This window comes from Hypanus sabinus, chromosome 25 (assembly GCF_030144855.1).
Source record: "Hypanus sabinus isolate sHypSab1 chromosome 25, sHypSab1.hap1, whole genome shotgun sequence".
NCBI classification, from domain to species: Eukaryota; Metazoa; Chordata; class Chondrichthyes; order Myliobatiformes; family Dasyatidae; genus Hypanus; species Hypanus sabinus.
The window spans coordinates 44,515,841-44,534,791 of NC_082730.1; the positions used below are offsets into that span (position 1 = coordinate 44,515,841).

Below are 18,951 nucleotides of genomic sequence, written 5' to 3' on the forward strand. Positions count from 1 at the left end.
TTCAATATCTATCACCTCTTCCTATGGATTTGATTTAATATCTTATCAACAGAGCCACGTCAACCACTCTTCCTATCTGCCTGTCCTATCGATACAATGTATACTGTTGGATTTTAAGCTCAAACTATAATCTTCTTACAGCCACAACTCAGTGATGCTCACAACATTATACCTGCCAATCTCTAAATGTGCTACAAGATCATTCCATTTTATATGTGGATTCGCCCAATTACACTACAATTCATCCCATTGAGTGTAATTTTGTTCTTTCATCTGCCTGTCCTTCCTGACAGTCTCACTACACACTGCCTCTGCTTGTATACCAAATGCCCCATCCTCAGCCCTATCACTCTGGTTCCCATCCCCTGTCAAATCAGTTAAACCAAGCCCAACTGGTCCACAAGGATATTGCCCCCCCCCCTCTTCAGTTCAGGTGTAACCTTTTACTTTTGTATAGGTCATACCTTCCCAGAAGATATCCCAATGATCCAAAAATCTGAAACCCTGCCACCTGCACAAGTTCCTCAGACACACATTCGCCTGTTATCATAATTATTTTCCTCATTGGCAGCAATCCGGAAATTATTATTCTAGAGGTCCTGCTTTTCAGCTTTCTAACTTGCTCCCTAAATTTGCTCTTCAGACTTCCTCTCTTGTCCCAACTATGACACTGGGGCCAATATGTACCAAGATTTCTGGCTGTCACCATCCTGAGACATCCCTGACCCTGACACATTGGAGTCAATGTATCATCCGGCTGTCTCCATCACACCCACAGAATCTACTGTTCTAACTATGGAATCCCCTTCCACTACCACATTAGTGAGGACAGATTTGGAGTATTGTGTGCTCCAAAGAGAAAATTTACAAAGATATTGCCGGGACTTGAGGACCTAAGTTATAGAGAACATTTGAATAGGTCAGGACTTTATTCCCTGCAGTGTAGGAGAATGAAAAGAGATTTGATAGAGGTATTCAAAATGATGAGGATTATAGATAGAGTAAATGTAAACAGGCCCCTTCCACTGAGGTTGTGTCATGGGTTAAAGGTGAAAGGTGAAATGCTTAAGGGGAACCGAAGGGGGTTCTTCTTCACTCAGAGGGTGGTGGGTGTGTGGAAGGAGCTGCTGGTGGAAGTCTTGGATGTGGGTTTGATTGTAATATTTCAGGGAAGTTTTTATAAGTGTGTTTTGTAGTGGGACGGAGGACAGAGTAGAAGGGCCTGTTTCTGTGTGCTAATGCTCAGTGACTCTCTGACTAAGTATTGGATCTCAGCAGCTATATTCCTTGAGATGAATATTGCCAGGAAAGAACACTTTTGTTCTGTCCACCGCAAAAGGTGAGATTTGCCAGTGGTCACACATTTCAATTTGACTTCCCATTCTCATTCCAGCATGGCCTCCTCTACTGCCACGATGAGGCCACTCTCAGGTTGAAGGAGCAACACCTCATATTCCATCTGGGTATGCTCCAATCTGATGGCATGAACATTGATTTCACTAACTTCTGGTTATTTCTGCCCCCTTCTTTCTTTTTCCATTGTCCATTCTTGTTACCCTTTTACCCCTTCTCTTCTCCTCACCAGCCCATCACCTCCCCCTTTCTCCTCACCAGCCCATCACCTCCCCCTTTCTCCTCACCTGCCCCACACCCCCCTTCCTCCTCACCTGCCCCACACCTCCCCCTTTCACCTCACCTACCCCACACCTCCCCTTTTCTTCTCTTCTCCTCACCAGCCCATCACCTCCCCCTTTCTCCTCACCAGCCCATCACCTCCCCCTTTCTCCTCACCAGCCCATCACCTCCCCCTTTCTCCTCACCAGCCCATCACCTCCCCCTTTCTCCTCACCTGCCCCACACCCCCCTTCCTCCTCACCTGCCCCACACCTCCCCCTTTCACCTCACCTATCCCACACCTCCCCTTTTCTCCTCTTCTCCTCACCTGCCCATCACCTCCCCCTTTCACTTCACCTACCCCACACCTCCCCTTTTCTCCTCTTCTCCTCACCTGCCCATCACCTCCCCTTCCTCCTCACCTGCCCCACACCCCTCTCTCCTCACCTGCCCATCACCTCCGCCTTCCTCCTCACCTGCCCCACACCTCCCCCTTTCTCCTCACCTGCCCTACACCTTCTCCCTTTCTCCTTTTCTCCTCGCCTGACCTGCCCTTTCTCCTATGGTCCACCCTCTTCTCCCTTCAGATTCCTTCTTCTCCAGCCCTTTACCTTTCCCATCTACCTAGTGACTTCCAGCCCTCCTTCCCCTCTCCTCGCCTTCTTATTCTGGCTTTTGACCCCTTCCTTTCCAGTCCTGAAGAAGGGTCTCTGCCTGAAATGGCAATGGTTTATTCCTCTCCATTGATGCTGCCTGACCTGCCTCCAGATTGTTAAGTGTTACTTAAGATAAGGAAAAAAAGATTGGCTTTATTTGTCACATGAACATTGAAACATGCAGTGAAATGTGTTCATTTCCATAAGCAAACAACACAATGTGCCTGCAGGAGTCTAGATACAACGTAGTATGTCCACAACGCACTAAACCCAACCCGTACATCTTTAGAGTGTGGCAGAAAACCGGACCCGGAGGAAACTCACATGCTCATGGGAAGAACATACAGCCTCCTTACAGACAGCGGTGGGAAATTTTTGTCTAGGCCTGATCACCAGCAAACCTATAAGTAATTCTGGATCTCTTCAGGTGGAGCGGATTTAAGGGGTTAAGAATTCTGCTGTTAACAGGATTTCCCACATGTGCTTAACACAATGGTTGTGACACTATTACATCTTGGGGCATTGGAGTTGAGAGTTCGATCCTGGCATTCCCTGTGAGGAGTTTCTGCACGTCTTCCCCGTGGAATGTGTGTGATTCCGCTGGGTGTTCCAGTTTCCTCCTACAGTTCAGAGACAAACCAGTTAGCAGGTTAAAAGGTCATTGTAAACTGTCCTGTAATTGGGTTAGGGTTAACTCGGGGTTGTCAGGAGTTGCAGGCAGCATGTTTCAAAGGGCACTGCATCTCTAAATAAATAAGTAAAATTGACAGTTGCAACCTGCTGGCTGCCCACACCCTGTCGAAGTGACATACCAGGGTGTGCCTGCTTTCTCAGCTGCTTGAACACTGTTATCAGGTCACCCCTCATCCTTCTTCACTCCAAATGGAAAAGCCTAGCAGTTCTGGAGAGAGACCCTCCACTGGATGGGGCTGATCATGAATGCTGGGTTCCAGACTTTCACTTGATACACAAGCCTGGGCAGTACGATATGGAGAGCAAACTGTTGCCCACGCAGCAGGCTCCCCCTCTCCACACATCTGATGAACCCAAAGGAACGGCAGAGATTGATACAGTTTGGTACCAGCAGCGTCACAGGAGTTGCAAGTCAGCATTGAACTCAATGTAGGACTGTCTCAGGGACTCCAGCTCTGGATTTTTCCTTGAAGCCTTACCCATGAGTGGGTACAACCTCAAGGGAGCAGAGGTTTGAGATCAAAGTTTTCCTTTTCCTAGATGAGCCGCTAGCTATCCTGGGCTGACGACCCCATCTGCCCGATGCCACAGGCTTTGTGGCACCAGACCCGTAGAGTTCCTCCAGCATTTTGTGTGTTACATTAAACAGCTTTTGCCCTTTCTGTCAGTAGAAACTGTTTCGCCGGATTTAGTATCGAAGTACACGTGAAGTGCAGGTGCTGGACTTGATTGTTAGAGGCTATTTGAGACACACGCCATTGGGAGCATTTAATAGGTAGTGGGAGCTTATCCCCACTATCACCTACCACCCCCCCCCCCGCCAAAACAACCTAAAGGAACCACATTCCGCAGAAGACTTTCAGAAACACGCGTTTCTGCGGCAGATGTTTAAATTTTGCTGATCCAATCATCTCAGTTTACAAGTTTCTCCCTGACTCAGGAATCCACAGGGGGATTATTCTCCATGTGTCACCATCAGTCTGACAGGAGTAGGGAAAAGCGACACCCTCCCTCACTCCTTCCCGAGGCTTTTAGCTTCAATTTTCAAGATTGTTTAAAGTCCTATTCTGTACACAAGTGTAAAGGAGAATTAAGTAATTGTTACTCTGGATCCGATGCAGCACAAAAAAAACCACAATAAGACAAAGAACACAATAAATATAGTTTGTATACATTGATTGTATGTCCATAAGGTGACACTACTCTGTACGTAAGGTGACTGACAAGAAATTATGAAGTAGAGGTGGAGTTAGTGAGTGGAGGTGTTAATCAGCCTCACTACTTGGGGGAAGTAAATAATCTTGAGTCTGGTGATCCTGGCGTAAATGCTGTGTAGCCTCCACCCTGATGGGAGTGGGACAAACAGTCCATGAGCAGGGTGGGTGTGATCCTTCATGATGTTACTGGCCCTTTTCCCAGCATCCTTCACTTACCGACAGGCTGCTGGACGAGGACGGTGTCCGGGAAGGTGGCAGTGGCGATGCCACCGCTGCCATGAACTGCGTTTACCCGCACCCTCAGCTTGTCTCCCTCTGTCAGGTTTTTAATCACCAGGACGTTCTTCGTGGTCAGTTCCTTGTTGGCCGGCACCCAGGTCTCAGCTTGGAGAAGAAATGCAGGAATTAGTAGAGAGCCCCAGCTCAGGGGTTTCCTGAGGGAGTGTTTGTGTGCATTAGAGCAACACACAAAACAATGTAGGAGCTCAGATCACAACATTTCAAAGTAAATTACGTATCAAGGTGCATATATGTCACCATATACACCCTGAGATTCATTTTCTTGTAGGCATTCACAGTAAGCAAAAAGAAACACGATAGAATCAATGAAAAACCACACATGGCAGAGACGGACGAACAGCCAATGTGCAAAACAGAACAAACTAAATAGAAAAAAACGGGAAATAAATAAAGATAGACAGGCAGGCAGATGGACAGATAGATAAACAACCAAGCAATATATTATCAAGAACTTGAGTTGCAGAGACCTTAAACAGCAGTGGAGTTAGTTCAGTATTAGAAAGTAAAGTCAACGTATCTTTATGCATGGTAGATCATGCCAAACCAATCTTATAGAGTTTTTCAAGGAGGTTATCAGGAAAATTGATGAAGGCAAAGCAGTGGACTTTAGCAAGGTATTTGATAGGTCCTGCATGGGAGGCTGGGCAAGAAGGTTCAGTTGCTTGGCATTCAGGATGGATTACACTCTGGCGTCACAGAAAAAGCCAGAGAGTGGTGGTAAATGGTTGCTTCCCTGACTGGAAGCCTGTGACTAGTCGAGCGCCACAGATATCGATGCTGGGTCTGTTGTTGTTTGTCAGTAATCTAGATGATAACGGGGTTAACTGGATCAACAAGTTTGCAGATGACACCAAGAATGGAGGAGTGATGGACGGCGTGGAATACTATCAAAGCTTGCAATGGGATTTGGACCAGCTGGAAAAACAGGCTGAAAAATGTCAGGTGGAATTTAACGCAGACCAAGTGTGAGGTATTGTACTTTGGTTGGACTAACCAGGGTAGGTGTTACACAGTGAATGTGAGGCACTAGGGAGTGTGGTAGAACTGAAGGATTGGGGAAGTACAGATCCATAATTCCTTGGAAGTGCCATCACAGATAGATAGAGTCATAAAGTTGTGAACTCTGCCAGCTCCGTCGTGGGCACCAGCTTTCCCCACCTTCAAAAGGCAGCTTCCATCATTAAGGTCCCCAATCTCCCAGGATGTGCACTCTTCTCATTGCATCAGGGAGGAGGTACAAGAGCCTGAAAGTACACACTCAATGTTTCAGGAACTGCCTCTTCCCCTCCGTCATCGGGGGGCCACGACACCGGAGTGGTTAGCGCAATGCCAGGGTGTTCCAGAGTTCAGAGTTCAATTCCAGCACCATTCTATAAGGAGTCTCTGTACGCACAGGGTTTTCCCCAGCTGCTCTGGTTTCCTCCCACAGTCCAAAGGCATACGAAGAATTTGGTATCAACAATCATCTTGAATGTTACATTGAAAATGAAGATTTAGAGAATGCAACAATGTAGCTGTTAGAATGCTTAGAGTGGACAGTTTTTAAATTGCATATGTTTATTCATTTGGGTTGATCAAACACCAAATTAAAGCTGTGATTTTAGGTACTTCATGTGGGGAGGCAATGAAGGCTGACCATTATCTACACTAGGTGTCTGTGCTGATTTTGTTCATTTACAGTCAAAAGAACACAACAACGTACACTGGATGAATTTCTCCATCAGCAGGAACTAACACACAATTTTATAGTACTGTAAGTAAAAGTGGGAGTCTTCTAACCTATTCTGTATTTCACCTAAATACAGAATTTGTTACTCAGTTAATGTAAAAGAATTGCAGTGTGATTGAATTCATACTGCAATTTGAGAGGGAGAAGTACAAGTCACATGCATCAGTATTGCAATGGAATAAAGGGAATTACAGAGGCATGAGAGAGGAGCTTTCCCAGGTGGATTGGAGGAGGATACAGGCAGGGATGATGGCAGAGCGGAGATGGCTGAAGTTTCTGGGAATAGTTCACAAGGAGCTGGATAGATATGTCCCACAGAAGAAGTAGCGATTCAGCCATTCAGGATCAGCTTCTTCCCCTCTGTGATCCAATTCCTGAATGGACTTCGGAGCTTTGGACATTACCTCACTTTTTAAAATATACAGTATTTCTGTTTTTGTACATTTTTAAAAATCTGTTCAATGTATGTAATTGATTTACTTGTTTATTTATTATTATGTTTTACTTTTTCTATCTCTCTGCTAGATTATGTTTTGCATTGAAATGCTGCTGCTAAATTAACAAATTTCACATCACATGCTGGTGATAATAAACCTGATTCTGATTCTGATAGTTCTCAAATGGCAGGGCTAGGCAACCATAGCAGACGAGGGAAGTTAAGAACTTGCACAAAAGCCAGGGAAAGGACATATGAGGTAGCAAAAGTGAGTGGAAAGTTGGATGATTGGGAAGTGTCACGCAGGTGAGAAACTGCTAGAAAATTCAGCAGTCTAATGAACAAGGAGGCAATTAAAAGAGAGAGAGAACTCTGACTTGATAACACTTTTAATTGTAATCTTGAGAGAGAGGGTACGGCGCCAGCTGAGACATGAGCTGGGAAGTCGCCATGGTAACAGCTCAGAGTGGTTGAGCTAACGGATGGTTGGAATTCCAGATGGAAAATAAAAGTGGAAGCGTTGGTCTGATAATGGCAGAGGAGAACGTCATGGGAGAAGTGCGGGAGAAGGGTGGAGGCCACAGAACGATTAATTTCGACCCATGATTACCAGTGTGAGTAAGAGCTTGGATTTTCAGAATGCATTTGATAAGGTGCCACTCATGATGCTGCTTAGCACAATAAAATCCCATGGCATACAGGAAAGACACTGGCATGGATAGTGGAATGGCTGACCGAAGCAGACAATAAGTGGGAATAAAGGAGGTCTTTTCTGGTTGGCTGCCAGTGACTAGTGGTGTTCCTCAGGGGTCAGTATTGGGATCACTGCATTTTACATGGTTTGTCAATGATTTAGGTAATGGAAGTGATGGTTTTTTAGCAAAGTTTGCAGATGATACGAAGATAGCTGGAGAGGTAGGTAGTGCTGAGGAATCAGCAGGACAGACAAATGAGCAAAAAAGTGGCAGATGGAATACAGTGTTGGGAAATGTATGAAAATGCATTTTGGTAAAAGGAGTAATAGTGTGAACAATTATCTAAATGGGACAACATTCAAACATCAGAGGTGCAGAGGGACTTAGGAGTCCTCGTGCAAGACTCCCAGTAGGTTAATTTACAGGTTGAGTCTGTGGTAAAGAAGGCAAAAGCAATGCTGGCATTTATTTCAAGGGGAACAGAATATAAAAGCAAGGAGATAATGTTGAGGCTTTATAAGACACCAGTCAGGCTGCACAAAGTATCGTCAACAGTTTTGAGTCCCATATCTCAGAAAGGACATGTTCTCCTTGGAAAGGGTCCAGAGGAGGTTCATGAGGATGATTCCAGGAATGAAGGGGCTAACATATGAGGAGCATTTGGCAGCTTTGGGCCTGTACTCACTGGAATTTATAAAAATGCAGAAGGATCTCATTGAAACCTACTGAATGTTGAAAGGACTAGATAGGGTGGATGTGGAGAGGATGTTTCCTATGATGGGGATATCCATATCTAGAGGGCACAGCCTCAAAAATGAGGGACGACCTTTTAGATAAGAGGTAAGGAGGAATTTTTTAGCCAGAGAGTAGTGAATCTGTGGACTGCTCTGCCACAGACTGTGGTGGAGGCCCAGTCTGTGGGTATATTTAAGGTGGAAGTTGATAGTTTCCTGATTGACCAGGGCATCAAAGGATATGGAGAGAAGGTAGGTGTATGGGGTTGAGTGGGATCCAGGATCAGCCATGATAGAATGGCGGAACAGACTTAATGGACTGAATGGCTAATTCTGCTTTTATGTCTTATGGTCTTCTGGTATAAATGGTAGTTTGTCTTTTTTTAACTATTTCCATGAAACCGGCTAATTGGGGCAGCTGCTTAATTGGGCCAAAATGTACTGGATCTGACGTGGCCCAATTAACCAAAATGCACTGTAATAAGCTTCTGTGGGTTTCTCTAATAATTGCTTCCTATCCATCTGTAATTGACTTTGGTGCTCGTGGTGAGGCACCTTCTCAAACCACAACAGTCTGTGCAATCATAAGATGTAGGAGAAGAATTCAGCTATTCACCATATCAAGACTGTTTTAGTTCTCTCTGTGCTTTGTGGAGTCTACTTCTTGTGACACGTGATTTTATCCCTGAGCTGCTTGGACTGCTTCCCACATTCCAAAGACCATAAGACATAGGAGAAAAATTGGGCCACTTGGCCTGTTGAGTTTGCTCTGCCATTCCATCATGGCCAAGTTATTTATCCTCTCGACCCCATTCTCCTGTCTTCTCCTTGAAACCTTTGGCAATCTGAATCACAAATCTATCAACCTCCACTTTAAATATACCCAAAGACCTGTCATCCACAGCCATCTTTGACAAAGAATTCCATAGATTCACTGACTGCATGGTAGTATAGTGGTTAGCATAGCACTTTACAATACAGGTAACCTGGGTTTAATTCCCCCCGCTGCCTGTAAGGGGTTTGTATGTTCCCCCGTGACTGAGTGGGCTTCCTCCTGGTGCTCTAGTTTCCTCCCACAGTCCAAAGGCCTACCAATTGGAAGGTTAATTGGTCATTGTAAATTGTCCCATGATTAGGCCCAGAGTAAATTGTGGTTCAGCTGGAAGGGCCTATCCTGCACTGCATCCCAAACAAACAAACAAACAAATAAATAAACAAAGATGTGATGCTGAGGCTGTACATGAGGAGTGTTGTGAACAGCTTTATGCCCCTTAGCTATATGCTGCCATTGAAGAGTGTCCAGAGGAGCTTCACAAGAAAGTAAGTATTTTAAGTAGGAGGAGCGTTTGCAGGCTCTGGGCCTGTACTCAAGAGTTTAGAAGAATGAGGAGGGATCTCATTGAAACCTTTTGAATATTGAAAGGACTAGATAGTTTGTTTCCTATAATGAGGGAGACTAGTACCAGTGGGTACAACTTCAGAATAGGATGGGGTCCCTGGTGAATCTGTGGAAATCATTGCCACAGACAACTGTGAAGGCCAAGTCATTAAGTTTATTTAAAATGGAAGTTGATAGGTTCTAGATTAATTAGGGCTTCTACAGGTATGTTAAGAGAAAAAGGATAGTAAGGGATAAAATTGGTCCTCTTGAAGATCAGAGTGGTCGGCTATGTATGGAAGAAAAGAAATGGGTGAGATCTTAAATGTTTTTTTTGCATCTGTATTTACTAAAGAAACTAGCATGGAGTCAATGGAAATAAGGCAAACGTAGTGAAGTCATAGAATCTATACAGATTGAAGAGGAGGAGGTGCTTGCTATCTTGAGGCAAATCAGAATAGATAAATCCCCAGGACCTGACACGGTATTCCCTCAGACCTTGAAGGAGACTAGTGTTGAAATTGCAGGGGGGCCCTGGCAGATATATTTGAAATGTCAGTATCTATGGGTGAGGTGCCAGAGGATTGGAGGATAGCTCATGTTTAAAAAAGGCTCTAAAAGTAACCCAGGAAATTATAGGCCGGTAAGTCTGAAGTCAGTAGTAGGTAAATTTTTGTATGGAGTATTAAGAGATAGGATCTACAAGTATTTGGATAGACAGGGGCTTATTAGGGAGAGTCAACACGGCTTTGTAAGTGGTAGGTCATGTTTAACCAATCTATTAGAGTTTTTCGAGGAGATTACTAGGAAAGTGGATGAAGGGAAGGCAGTGGATGTTGTCTACATGGACTTCAGTAAGGCCTTTGACAAGGTCCCACATGGAAGGTTAGTTAGGAAGACTCAGTCGCTAGGTATACATGGTGAGGTAGTAAATTGGATTAGACATTGGCTCAATGGGAGAAGCCAGAGAGTGGTAGTGGAGGATTGCTTCTCTGAGTGGAGGCCTGTGCCTAGTGGTGTGCCACAGGGATCAGTGCTGGGTCCATTGTTATTTGTCATCTATATCAATGATCTAGATGATAATGTGGCAAATTGGATCAGCAAATTTGCTGCCGATACAAAGATTGGAGGTGTAGTGGACAGTGAGAAAGGCTTTCAAAGTTTGCAGAGGGATTTGGACCAGTTGGAGGAATGGGCTGAAAAATGGCAGATGGAGTTTAATACAGACAAGTGTGAAGTATTACACTTTGAAAGGAAAAACCAAGGTAGAACATACAAGGTAAATGGTCGGGCACTGAGGAGTGCAGTAGAACAGAGGGATCTGGGAAAACAAATACAAAATTCCCTAAAAGTGGCGTCACAGGTAGATAGGCTTGTAAAGAGAACTTTTGGTACATTGGCCTTTATAAATCAAAGTATTGAGTATGAGTTATGGTGAGATTGTATAAGGCATTGGTGAGATCGAATTTGGAGTATTGTGTGCAGTTTTGGTCACCAAATTACAAGAAGGTTATTAATAAAGTTGAAAGAGTGTAGAGAAGGTTTACAAGGATGTTGCCAGGACTTGAGAAACTGAGTTACAGAGAAAGGTTGAATAGGTTAGGACTTTATTCCCTGGAGCATAGAAGAATGAGGGGAGATTTGATAGAGATATATAAAATTATGATGGGTATAGATAGAGTGAATGCAAGCAGGCTTTTTCCACTATGGCCAGGGGAGAAAAAAACCAAAGGACATGGGTTAGGGGTGAAGGGGGAGATGTTTAATGGGAACATTAGGGAGGGCTTCTTCACACAGAGAGTGGTGGGAGTGTGGAATGAGCTGCCAGATAAAGTGGTGAATGCAGGCTCACTTTTAACACTTAAGAAAAACTTGGACAAGGTATATGGATGAGAGATGTATGGAGGGATATGGTCCAGGTGCAGTTCAGTAGGACTAGGCAGAAAAATGGTTTGGCACAGCCAAGGAGAGCCAAAAGGCCTGTTTCTGTGCTGTAATGTTCTCTGGCTCTATGGCTTCAGAAGTTTTGGGGAGAAGGCGAGAGAATGGGGTTAAAGAGGGATAACAAAGGGAAGTATGTGTGTGAGGCCGGTATTCTGTTCTGGGTGTCAGATGTGTTCTGGGAGACTCCCAGCCTCCCAGATGGCCACATCTGCAGCTGCAGCATGAGGGAACTGGAAGTACAGCTCGAAGACCTTCATCTGGTCAGGGAGAGTAAGGAGGTGTTGGAGAGGAGCGTCACAGGTAGTCACAGCGTCGACTCGGGTAACAGTCGGGAGAGGGAAGCACAAGAGGCGGATACTAGAGAGCACTCCTGTGGCTGTACCCCTCGTCAATAAGTACTCCTGTTTGAGTTCTGTTGGGGGAGGCGGCCTACCTGGGGGAAGCAACAGTCTGGCACAAAGTCTGGTCCTGTAGCTCAGAAGGGTAGGGAAACGAAAAGAAGGTCAATAGTGATAGGGGGTCAATCAGGCGATTCTGTGGAAGCAGGACCTCAAAGGTAGTAATCTCGGGATAGCCACATGACAGAGAGTATAGGTGTAGAGTGAGGTGGAAGATAAATGCATGGCTGAGGGATTGGAGCAGGGGGCAGGGATTCAGATTTCTAAATCATTGGACAACACACACAAAATGCTGGTGGAACACAGCAGGCCAGGCAGCATCTATAAGGAGAAGCACTGTCGACATTTCGGGTCGAGACCCTTTGTCAGGACTAACTGAAGAGAAAGTTACTAAGACATTTGAAAGTAGTGGGGGGGGGGGGGAAATGCAAAATGATAGGAGAAGACCGGAGGGGGTGGGATGAAGCTAAAAGCTGGAAAGGTGATTGGCGAAAGTGATACAGAGCTGGAGAAGGGAAAGGATCATGAAATGGGAGGCCTCGGGAGAAAGAAAGGGGGAGGGGGAGCACCAGAGGGAGATGGAGGACAGGCAGAGTGATGGGCAGAGAGAGAGAGAAAAACAAACAACTAAATATGTCAGGGATGGGGTAAGAAGTGGAGGAGGGGCATTAACGGAAGTTGGAGAAGTCAATGTTCATACTATCAGGTTGAAGGCTACCCAGCCAGTGTATAAGGTGTTGTTCTTCCAACCTGAATGTGGCTTCATCTTGACAGTAAAGGAGGCCATGGATAGACATAACAGAATGAGAATGGGATGTGGAATTAAAATGTGTGGCCACTGGGAGATCCTGCTTTCTCTGGCGGACCGAGCATAGGTGTTCAGCGAAACGGTCTTCCAGTCTGCGTCGGGTCTCACCAATATATAAAAGGCCATATTGGGAGCACCGGACACAGTATACCACACCAGCCAACTCACAGGTGAAGTGTTGCCTCACCTGGAAGGACTGTCTGGGGCCCTGAATGGTGGTGAGGGAGTAAGTGTAAGGGCAGGTGTAGCACTTGTTCCGCTTACAAGGATATTTTCTGAATCATTGGGACCTCTTTTGGGGAAGGCATGACCTTTACATAAAGGACAGGTTACACTTGCATCCTGGCAGGGAGGTTTGCTAAGGCTACCGGGGAGAGTTTAAACTAGGATTGCTGTGGGGTGGGAACCAAACTGAAGAGATGGAGGAAGGGGCAGTTGTCTCACAAATCGAGAAAGCTTGTAGGCAGTGTAAAAGGGAGGATAGGCGAGTGATAGAGAAGGCAAACTGATGGTTTGAGATGTGTCTATTTTAATCCAATGAGTATCATGAACAAAGCAGATGAGCTTAGAGTGTGGATCAGTACTTGGAACAATGATGTTGTGGCCATTACAAAGACATGGATGGCTCAGGGGCAGGAATGGTTACTTCGAGTGCCAGGCTTTAGATGTTTCAGAAAGGATAGGGAGGGAGGCAAAAGAGGTGGGGGCGTGGCACTGTTGATCAGAGATAGTGTCATGGCTGCAGAAAAGGGGGAAGTCCTGGAGGGATTGTCTATGGAGTCTCTATGGGTGGAAGTTAGGAACAGGAAGGGGTCAATAACTCCACTGGGTGGTTTTTATAGACCACTCAGTAGTAAAAGGGACATCAAGGAGCAGATAAGGGGACAGATTCTGGAAAGGTAATAATAACAGGGTTTGCATGGTGAGAGATTTTAATTTCCCTGATATTGATTGGCAAGGGGTTTAAATGGGGTGGAGCTTGTTAGGTGTGTTCAGGAAGGTTTCCTGACACAGTATGTAGATAAGCCTACAAGAGGAGAGGCTGTACTTGATCTGGTATTGGGAAATGAACCTGGTCAGGTGTCAGATCTCTCAGTGGGAGAGCATTTTGGAGATAGTGATCACAATTCTATCTCCTTTACCAGAGCATTGGAGAGGGGTAGGAGCAGACAAGTTAGGAAAGTGTTTAATTGGAGTAAAGGGAAATATGAGGCTATCAGGCGGAACTTGAAAGAATAAATTGGGAATAGATGTTCTCGGGGAAATGTATGGCAGAAATGTGGCAAATGTTCAGGGAATATTTGTGTGGGATTCTGCATAGGTACATTCCAATGACACAGGGAAAGGATGGTAGGGTGCAGGAACTGTGGTGTACAAAGGCTGTTGAAAATCTAGTCAAGAAGAAAAGCTTACGAAAGGTTCAAAAAACTGGGTAATGATAGAGATCTAGAAAATTATAAGGCGAGCAGGAAGGAGATAAGAATGAAATTCTGAGAGCCAGAAGGGGACATGAGAAGGCCTTGGTGGACAGGATTAAGGAAAACCTCAAGGCATTCTACATATATGTGAAGAGCAACCAGATAAGACATGAGAGAATAGGACCAATCAAGTGTGACAGTGGAAAAGTGTGTATGGAAGCGGAAGAAATGGCCCAGGTTCTTAATGAATACTTTGCTTCAGTGTTCACTATGGTAAAGGATCTTGGCAATTGTAGGGATGACCTACAGTGGACTGAAAAGCTTGAGCATATAGACATTAAGAAAGAGGATGTGCTGGAGCTTTTGGAAAGCATCAAGTTGGATAAGTCACCGGGACCGGATGAGATGTACCCCAGGCTACTGTGGGAGGTGAGGGAGGAGATTTCTGAGCCTCTGGTGATGATCTCTGCATCATCAATGGGAATGGGAGAGGTTCCAGAGGATTGGAGGGTTGCAGGTGTTGTTCCCTTATTCAAGAAAGGTAGTCGAGATAGCCCAGGAAATTATAGACCAGTGAGTCTTACTTCAGTGGTTGGTTAGTAAGCTGATGGAAAAGATCCCGAGAGGCAGGATTTATGAACATTTGGAGAGGTATAATATGATTAGGAATAGTCAACATGGCTTTGTGAAAGGCAGGTCATGCCTTATGAGCGTGATTAAATATTTTGAGGACATGACTAAAAACATTGAAGAAGGTAGAGCAGTAGATGTAGTGTATATGGATTTCAGTAAAGCATTTGATAAGGTATCCCATGCAAGGTTTATTGAGAAAGTAAGGAGGCAGGGAATCCAAGGGGACTTTGCTTTGTGGATTCAGAATTGCCTTGCCCACAGAAGGCAAAGAGTGGTTGTAGATGGGTCATTTTCTGCATGGAGGTCAGTGACCAGTGGAATGCCTCAGGGATCTGTTTTGGGACCTCTGTGATTTTTATAAATGACTTGGATGAGGAAGTGGAGGGATGGATTAGTAAATTTGCTGATAACACAAAAGTTGGGGTGTTGTAGATAGTGTGGAGGGCTGTCAGAGGTTACAGTGGGATATTGATAGGATGCAAAGCTGGGCTGAGAAGTGGCAGGTGGAGTTCAAACCAGGTAAGTGTCTGGTGGTTCATTTTGGTAGGTCAAATATGATGGCAGAATATAGTATTAATGGTAAGACTCTTGGCAGTGTGGAGGGTCAGAGGGATCTTGGGGTCTGCTGCGCAGGTTGACTGTGTGGTTAAGAAGGCATACAGTGTATTGGCCTTCATCAACCGTGGGATTGAGTTTAAGAGTCAAGAGGTAATGTTGCAGCTATATAGGACCCTGGTCAGACCCCACTTGGAGTGCTGTGCCCAGTTCTGATTGCCTCACTACAGGAAGGATTTGGAAACTATAGGAAGGGTGCAGAGGAAATTTACAAGGATGCCGCCTGGATTGGGGAGCATGCCTTATGAGAACAGGTTGCGTGAACTTGATCTTTTCTTCTTGGAGCGACAGAAGATGAGGTGACCTGACAGAGGTGTATAAGATGATGAGAAGCATTGATCGTGTGGATAGTCAGAAGCTTTTCCCCGGGGTCTGAAATGGCCAACACTGGAGGGCACAGTTTTAAGGTGCTTGGAAGTAGGTACAGAGGAAATGTCAGGGGTAAGTTTTTTACTCAGAGAGTGTGTGGTGAACTATGTGCCTGTCGGGACACGCCCCCCCCCCCCCCCTGCTGACTGCTCCTGTGGCTCCTCCCACAGGCCCCTGTATAAAGGAGATCTGAGGCCTGACGCTCGGCCTCAGTCTCCAGGACATTGTATGATAGACACTCACTCCTGGTTCCTTCTTCCAGTCAATAAAAGCCGATATCTCGCCTTACGTCTCAGTGTGAGTTATTGATGGTGCATCAGAGTGGTGAGTGCGTAGAAAGGCTGCCGGCGACGATGGTGGAGGCGGATACAATAGGGTCTTTCAAAAGACTCCTGCATAGCTACATGGAGCTTAGAAATATAGAGGGCTATGGGTAACCGTAAGTAATTTCTAAAGTAAGAACATGTTGGACACTGCTTTGTAGGCTGAAGGACCTGTATTGCTCTGTAGGTTTTCTATGTTTCTAAATCGGTGGAGCAGACTCGATAACTTAATTCTGCTCCTATGGACCCATGACTCCATAACACCGAGCCCGGCCAGCTCCGCTTTGCTGAGCCGGCAGAGTCGGGATAAGTTCAGCCAAGGCGAGAGAACGTCACTTACTGCTGTCCACGCAGTATTCCACAATGTATCCTGCCAAGCCACTCGTGCCAATGTGCTTGGGCGAGTTCCAGTTCACGGTCACCGACGTGCTGGTTACGTCGTCCACCGTCAGTTCCGTGGGCTCTCCATCGGGAACTGCACAGGAGTAAGAGAGAGATTACAACGGGCTTCCGTCTCCCCACTGGAGCGGTGGGAGCCACCGGCGGACTGAGATAGAATAGAAAGATAGAGAGGGAGAAAAGAGAGAGCAGAACGGAGAAAAAGAGTAATAAATGCAGAGAGTGGGAGAAAGGGAGCACAATGGAGAAAGCGCAACAGAGAGAAAAGAGCGATAGAGGGGGAAAGGGCAGAGAGAAAGACAGATTGAAAGGGGGAAAGAAAGAAAGAACGCGGGAGAGAGAAAGAAGATCTTCAGATAAAGGAAAAAGAGGACAGAGAGAAACGTCGACTGTACTTTATTCCGTAGGTGCTGCTCGACCTGCTGAGGTCCTCCAGCATTCTGTGTGTGTTGCTTGGATTTCCAGCATCTGCAGATTTTCTCTTGCTTGTGGACAGAGAGAAGAGCGATAGAGAGAGGGGGAAGAGAGCTCGAGAGAGAGAGAGAATAAAGAGCGATAGAGAGGGGGAAGAGAGCTCGAGATAGAGAGAGGGAAGAGAGCTCGAGATAGAGAGAATGAAGAGCGATAGAGAGAGGGGGAGAGAGCTCGAGATAGAGAGAATGAAGAGCGATAGAGAGAGCTCGAGATAGAGAGAATGAAGAGCGATAGAGAGAGGGGGAAGAGAGCTCGAGATAGAGAGAATGAAGAGCGATAGAGAAGGGGAAGAGAGCTCGAGATAGAGAGAATAAAGAGCGATAGAGAGGGGGAAGAGAGCTCGAGATAGAGAGAATGAAGAGCGATAGAGAGGGGGAAGAGAGCTCGAGATAGAGAGAATGAAGCGATAGAGAGAGGGGGAAGAGAGCTCGAGATAGAGAGAATGGAGCGATAGAGAGAGGGAAGAGAGCTCGAGAGAGAGAGAATAAAGAGCGATATAGAGGGGGAAGAGAGCTCGAGAGAGAGAGAATAAAGAGCGATATAGAGGGGGAAGAGAGCTCGAGATAGAGAGAATGAAGAGCGATAGAGAGGGGGAGAGAGCTCGAGATAGAGAGAATGAAGAGCGATAGAGAGAGGGAAGAGAGCTCGAGATAGAGAATAAAGAGCGATAGAGAGAGGGGGAAGAGAGCTCGAGATAGAGAGAATGAAGAGCGATAGAGAGAGGGAAGAGAGCTCGAGATAGAGAATAAAGAGCGATAGAGAGAGGGGGAAGAGAGCTCGAGATAGAGAGAATGAAGAGCGATAGAGAGAGGGGGAAGAGAGCACGAGATAGAGAGAATAAAGAGCGATAGAGAGAGAAAGGGGGGAGAGCAAGGGAATGTAATGCCGAGAGAGAAAAAGAACGATAGAAGGGGCGATAGCACGGCATGGAGAGATAAAGAGAGGATTAGAAGGTCAGAGATTGCAAAGTCAGAGGCGGGAAGAAAGCGAGCGCAATAGAGAACGAACGAGAGAGAGAAGAGAGCAACAGGTGGAGAGAGAGAGACAGCGAGACAGAAAGAACACGATTCAGGGAGCGCGAAATAAGAAAGGGATTGGAGGGGTCTAGCGGGTTTGTGAGAAAGACACGATCCGGCAAGGAGGTCAGATTGTTCTGAGGACGTACAGATTTGCGGAGAGAGAGAGCAAGATCATTGTTAACCCAGCGGGAAGAAAATAACACCATTAAGGGAAATAGGTGGATAGAAAGAGAACACAAAAGAGCGACGGAGGGGAAGAGAAAGAGAGTAAAATAGCGAGAGGGAGAGATTTTTTTTGTTAAATGGAGAGGAAGGATGAGACCGGAGTTACGGAGCGAGACTAGCGGAGTGATTATCTCCACACCCGTTGTCTTTTTGTCCTGTTCTCCCTTACCTGCTTTAGGGGTCTTTGCATCCATGGTTGGTGCGGGAGAGGCTGTAGCAACTGAGGCGGGTCTGGAGCAGCGGGTGGTCTCTTTAAATAGTCCGCAGGCTGTTGGGATCCCGCCCCACGGCGCTGAAGCCTGGCGGGGCAAGGTCGCTGGGCGGAGCGAAGGGCCACCCTTGGTCCCAGCACACTCACACAACGCAGCACACACTGCCACACCGATATACATATACAGTCATACTCATACACATCCACATACAACACTCACACTCACACACACACACACACACATAATCACAGCCAACAGCCGCCGGACAGATACAGGCACACACTCATACACACGTTCACACACACATATTCACACACACATATTCACACACACACACATTCACACTCACACACACAACCCACAGACACACACATATTCACACACACAACCCACAGACACACACACACAACCCACAGACACACACACGCAACCCACAGACACACTCACACAACCCACAGACACACTCACACAACCCACAGACACACACACACAACCCACAGACACACACACACATATTCACACTCATACATATCCACAACCAACAGCCGCCAGACAGAGATCTATAAACAGTAACAAATCCTCAGTTTACGCGCTGCCCGACGGAAATGGGCAGATCTGGCGTGAATTTTACGAGAGATTGGTACTGGGGTGAACACAGCCAG

General features: G+C 46.0%; 1 protein-coding gene across 1 annotated transcript in view; it reads right to left on the reverse strand.

Annotated features, from left to right (window-relative positions):
• Nucleotides 1-18,285, reverse strand: part of LOC132381204 (myosin-binding protein H-like) — a 59,667-nt gene extending 41,382 nt beyond the window's left edge. Inside the window, exons 1-3 of the mRNA XM_059950503.1 lie at nt 18,247-18,285; nt 16,301-16,435; nt 4,397-4,564 (exon numbers count right to left, since the gene is read on the reverse strand). Coding sequence (XP_059806486.1) covers nt 4,397-4,564; nt 16,301-16,435; nt 18,247-18,271 — 328 coding nt within the window. The 5' untranslated portion in view covers nt 18,272-18,285. The remainder of the gene's footprint in view (nt 1-4,396; nt 4,565-16,300; nt 16,436-18,246) is intronic.
• Between the last annotated feature and the right edge of the window lie 666 nt (nt 18,286-18,951).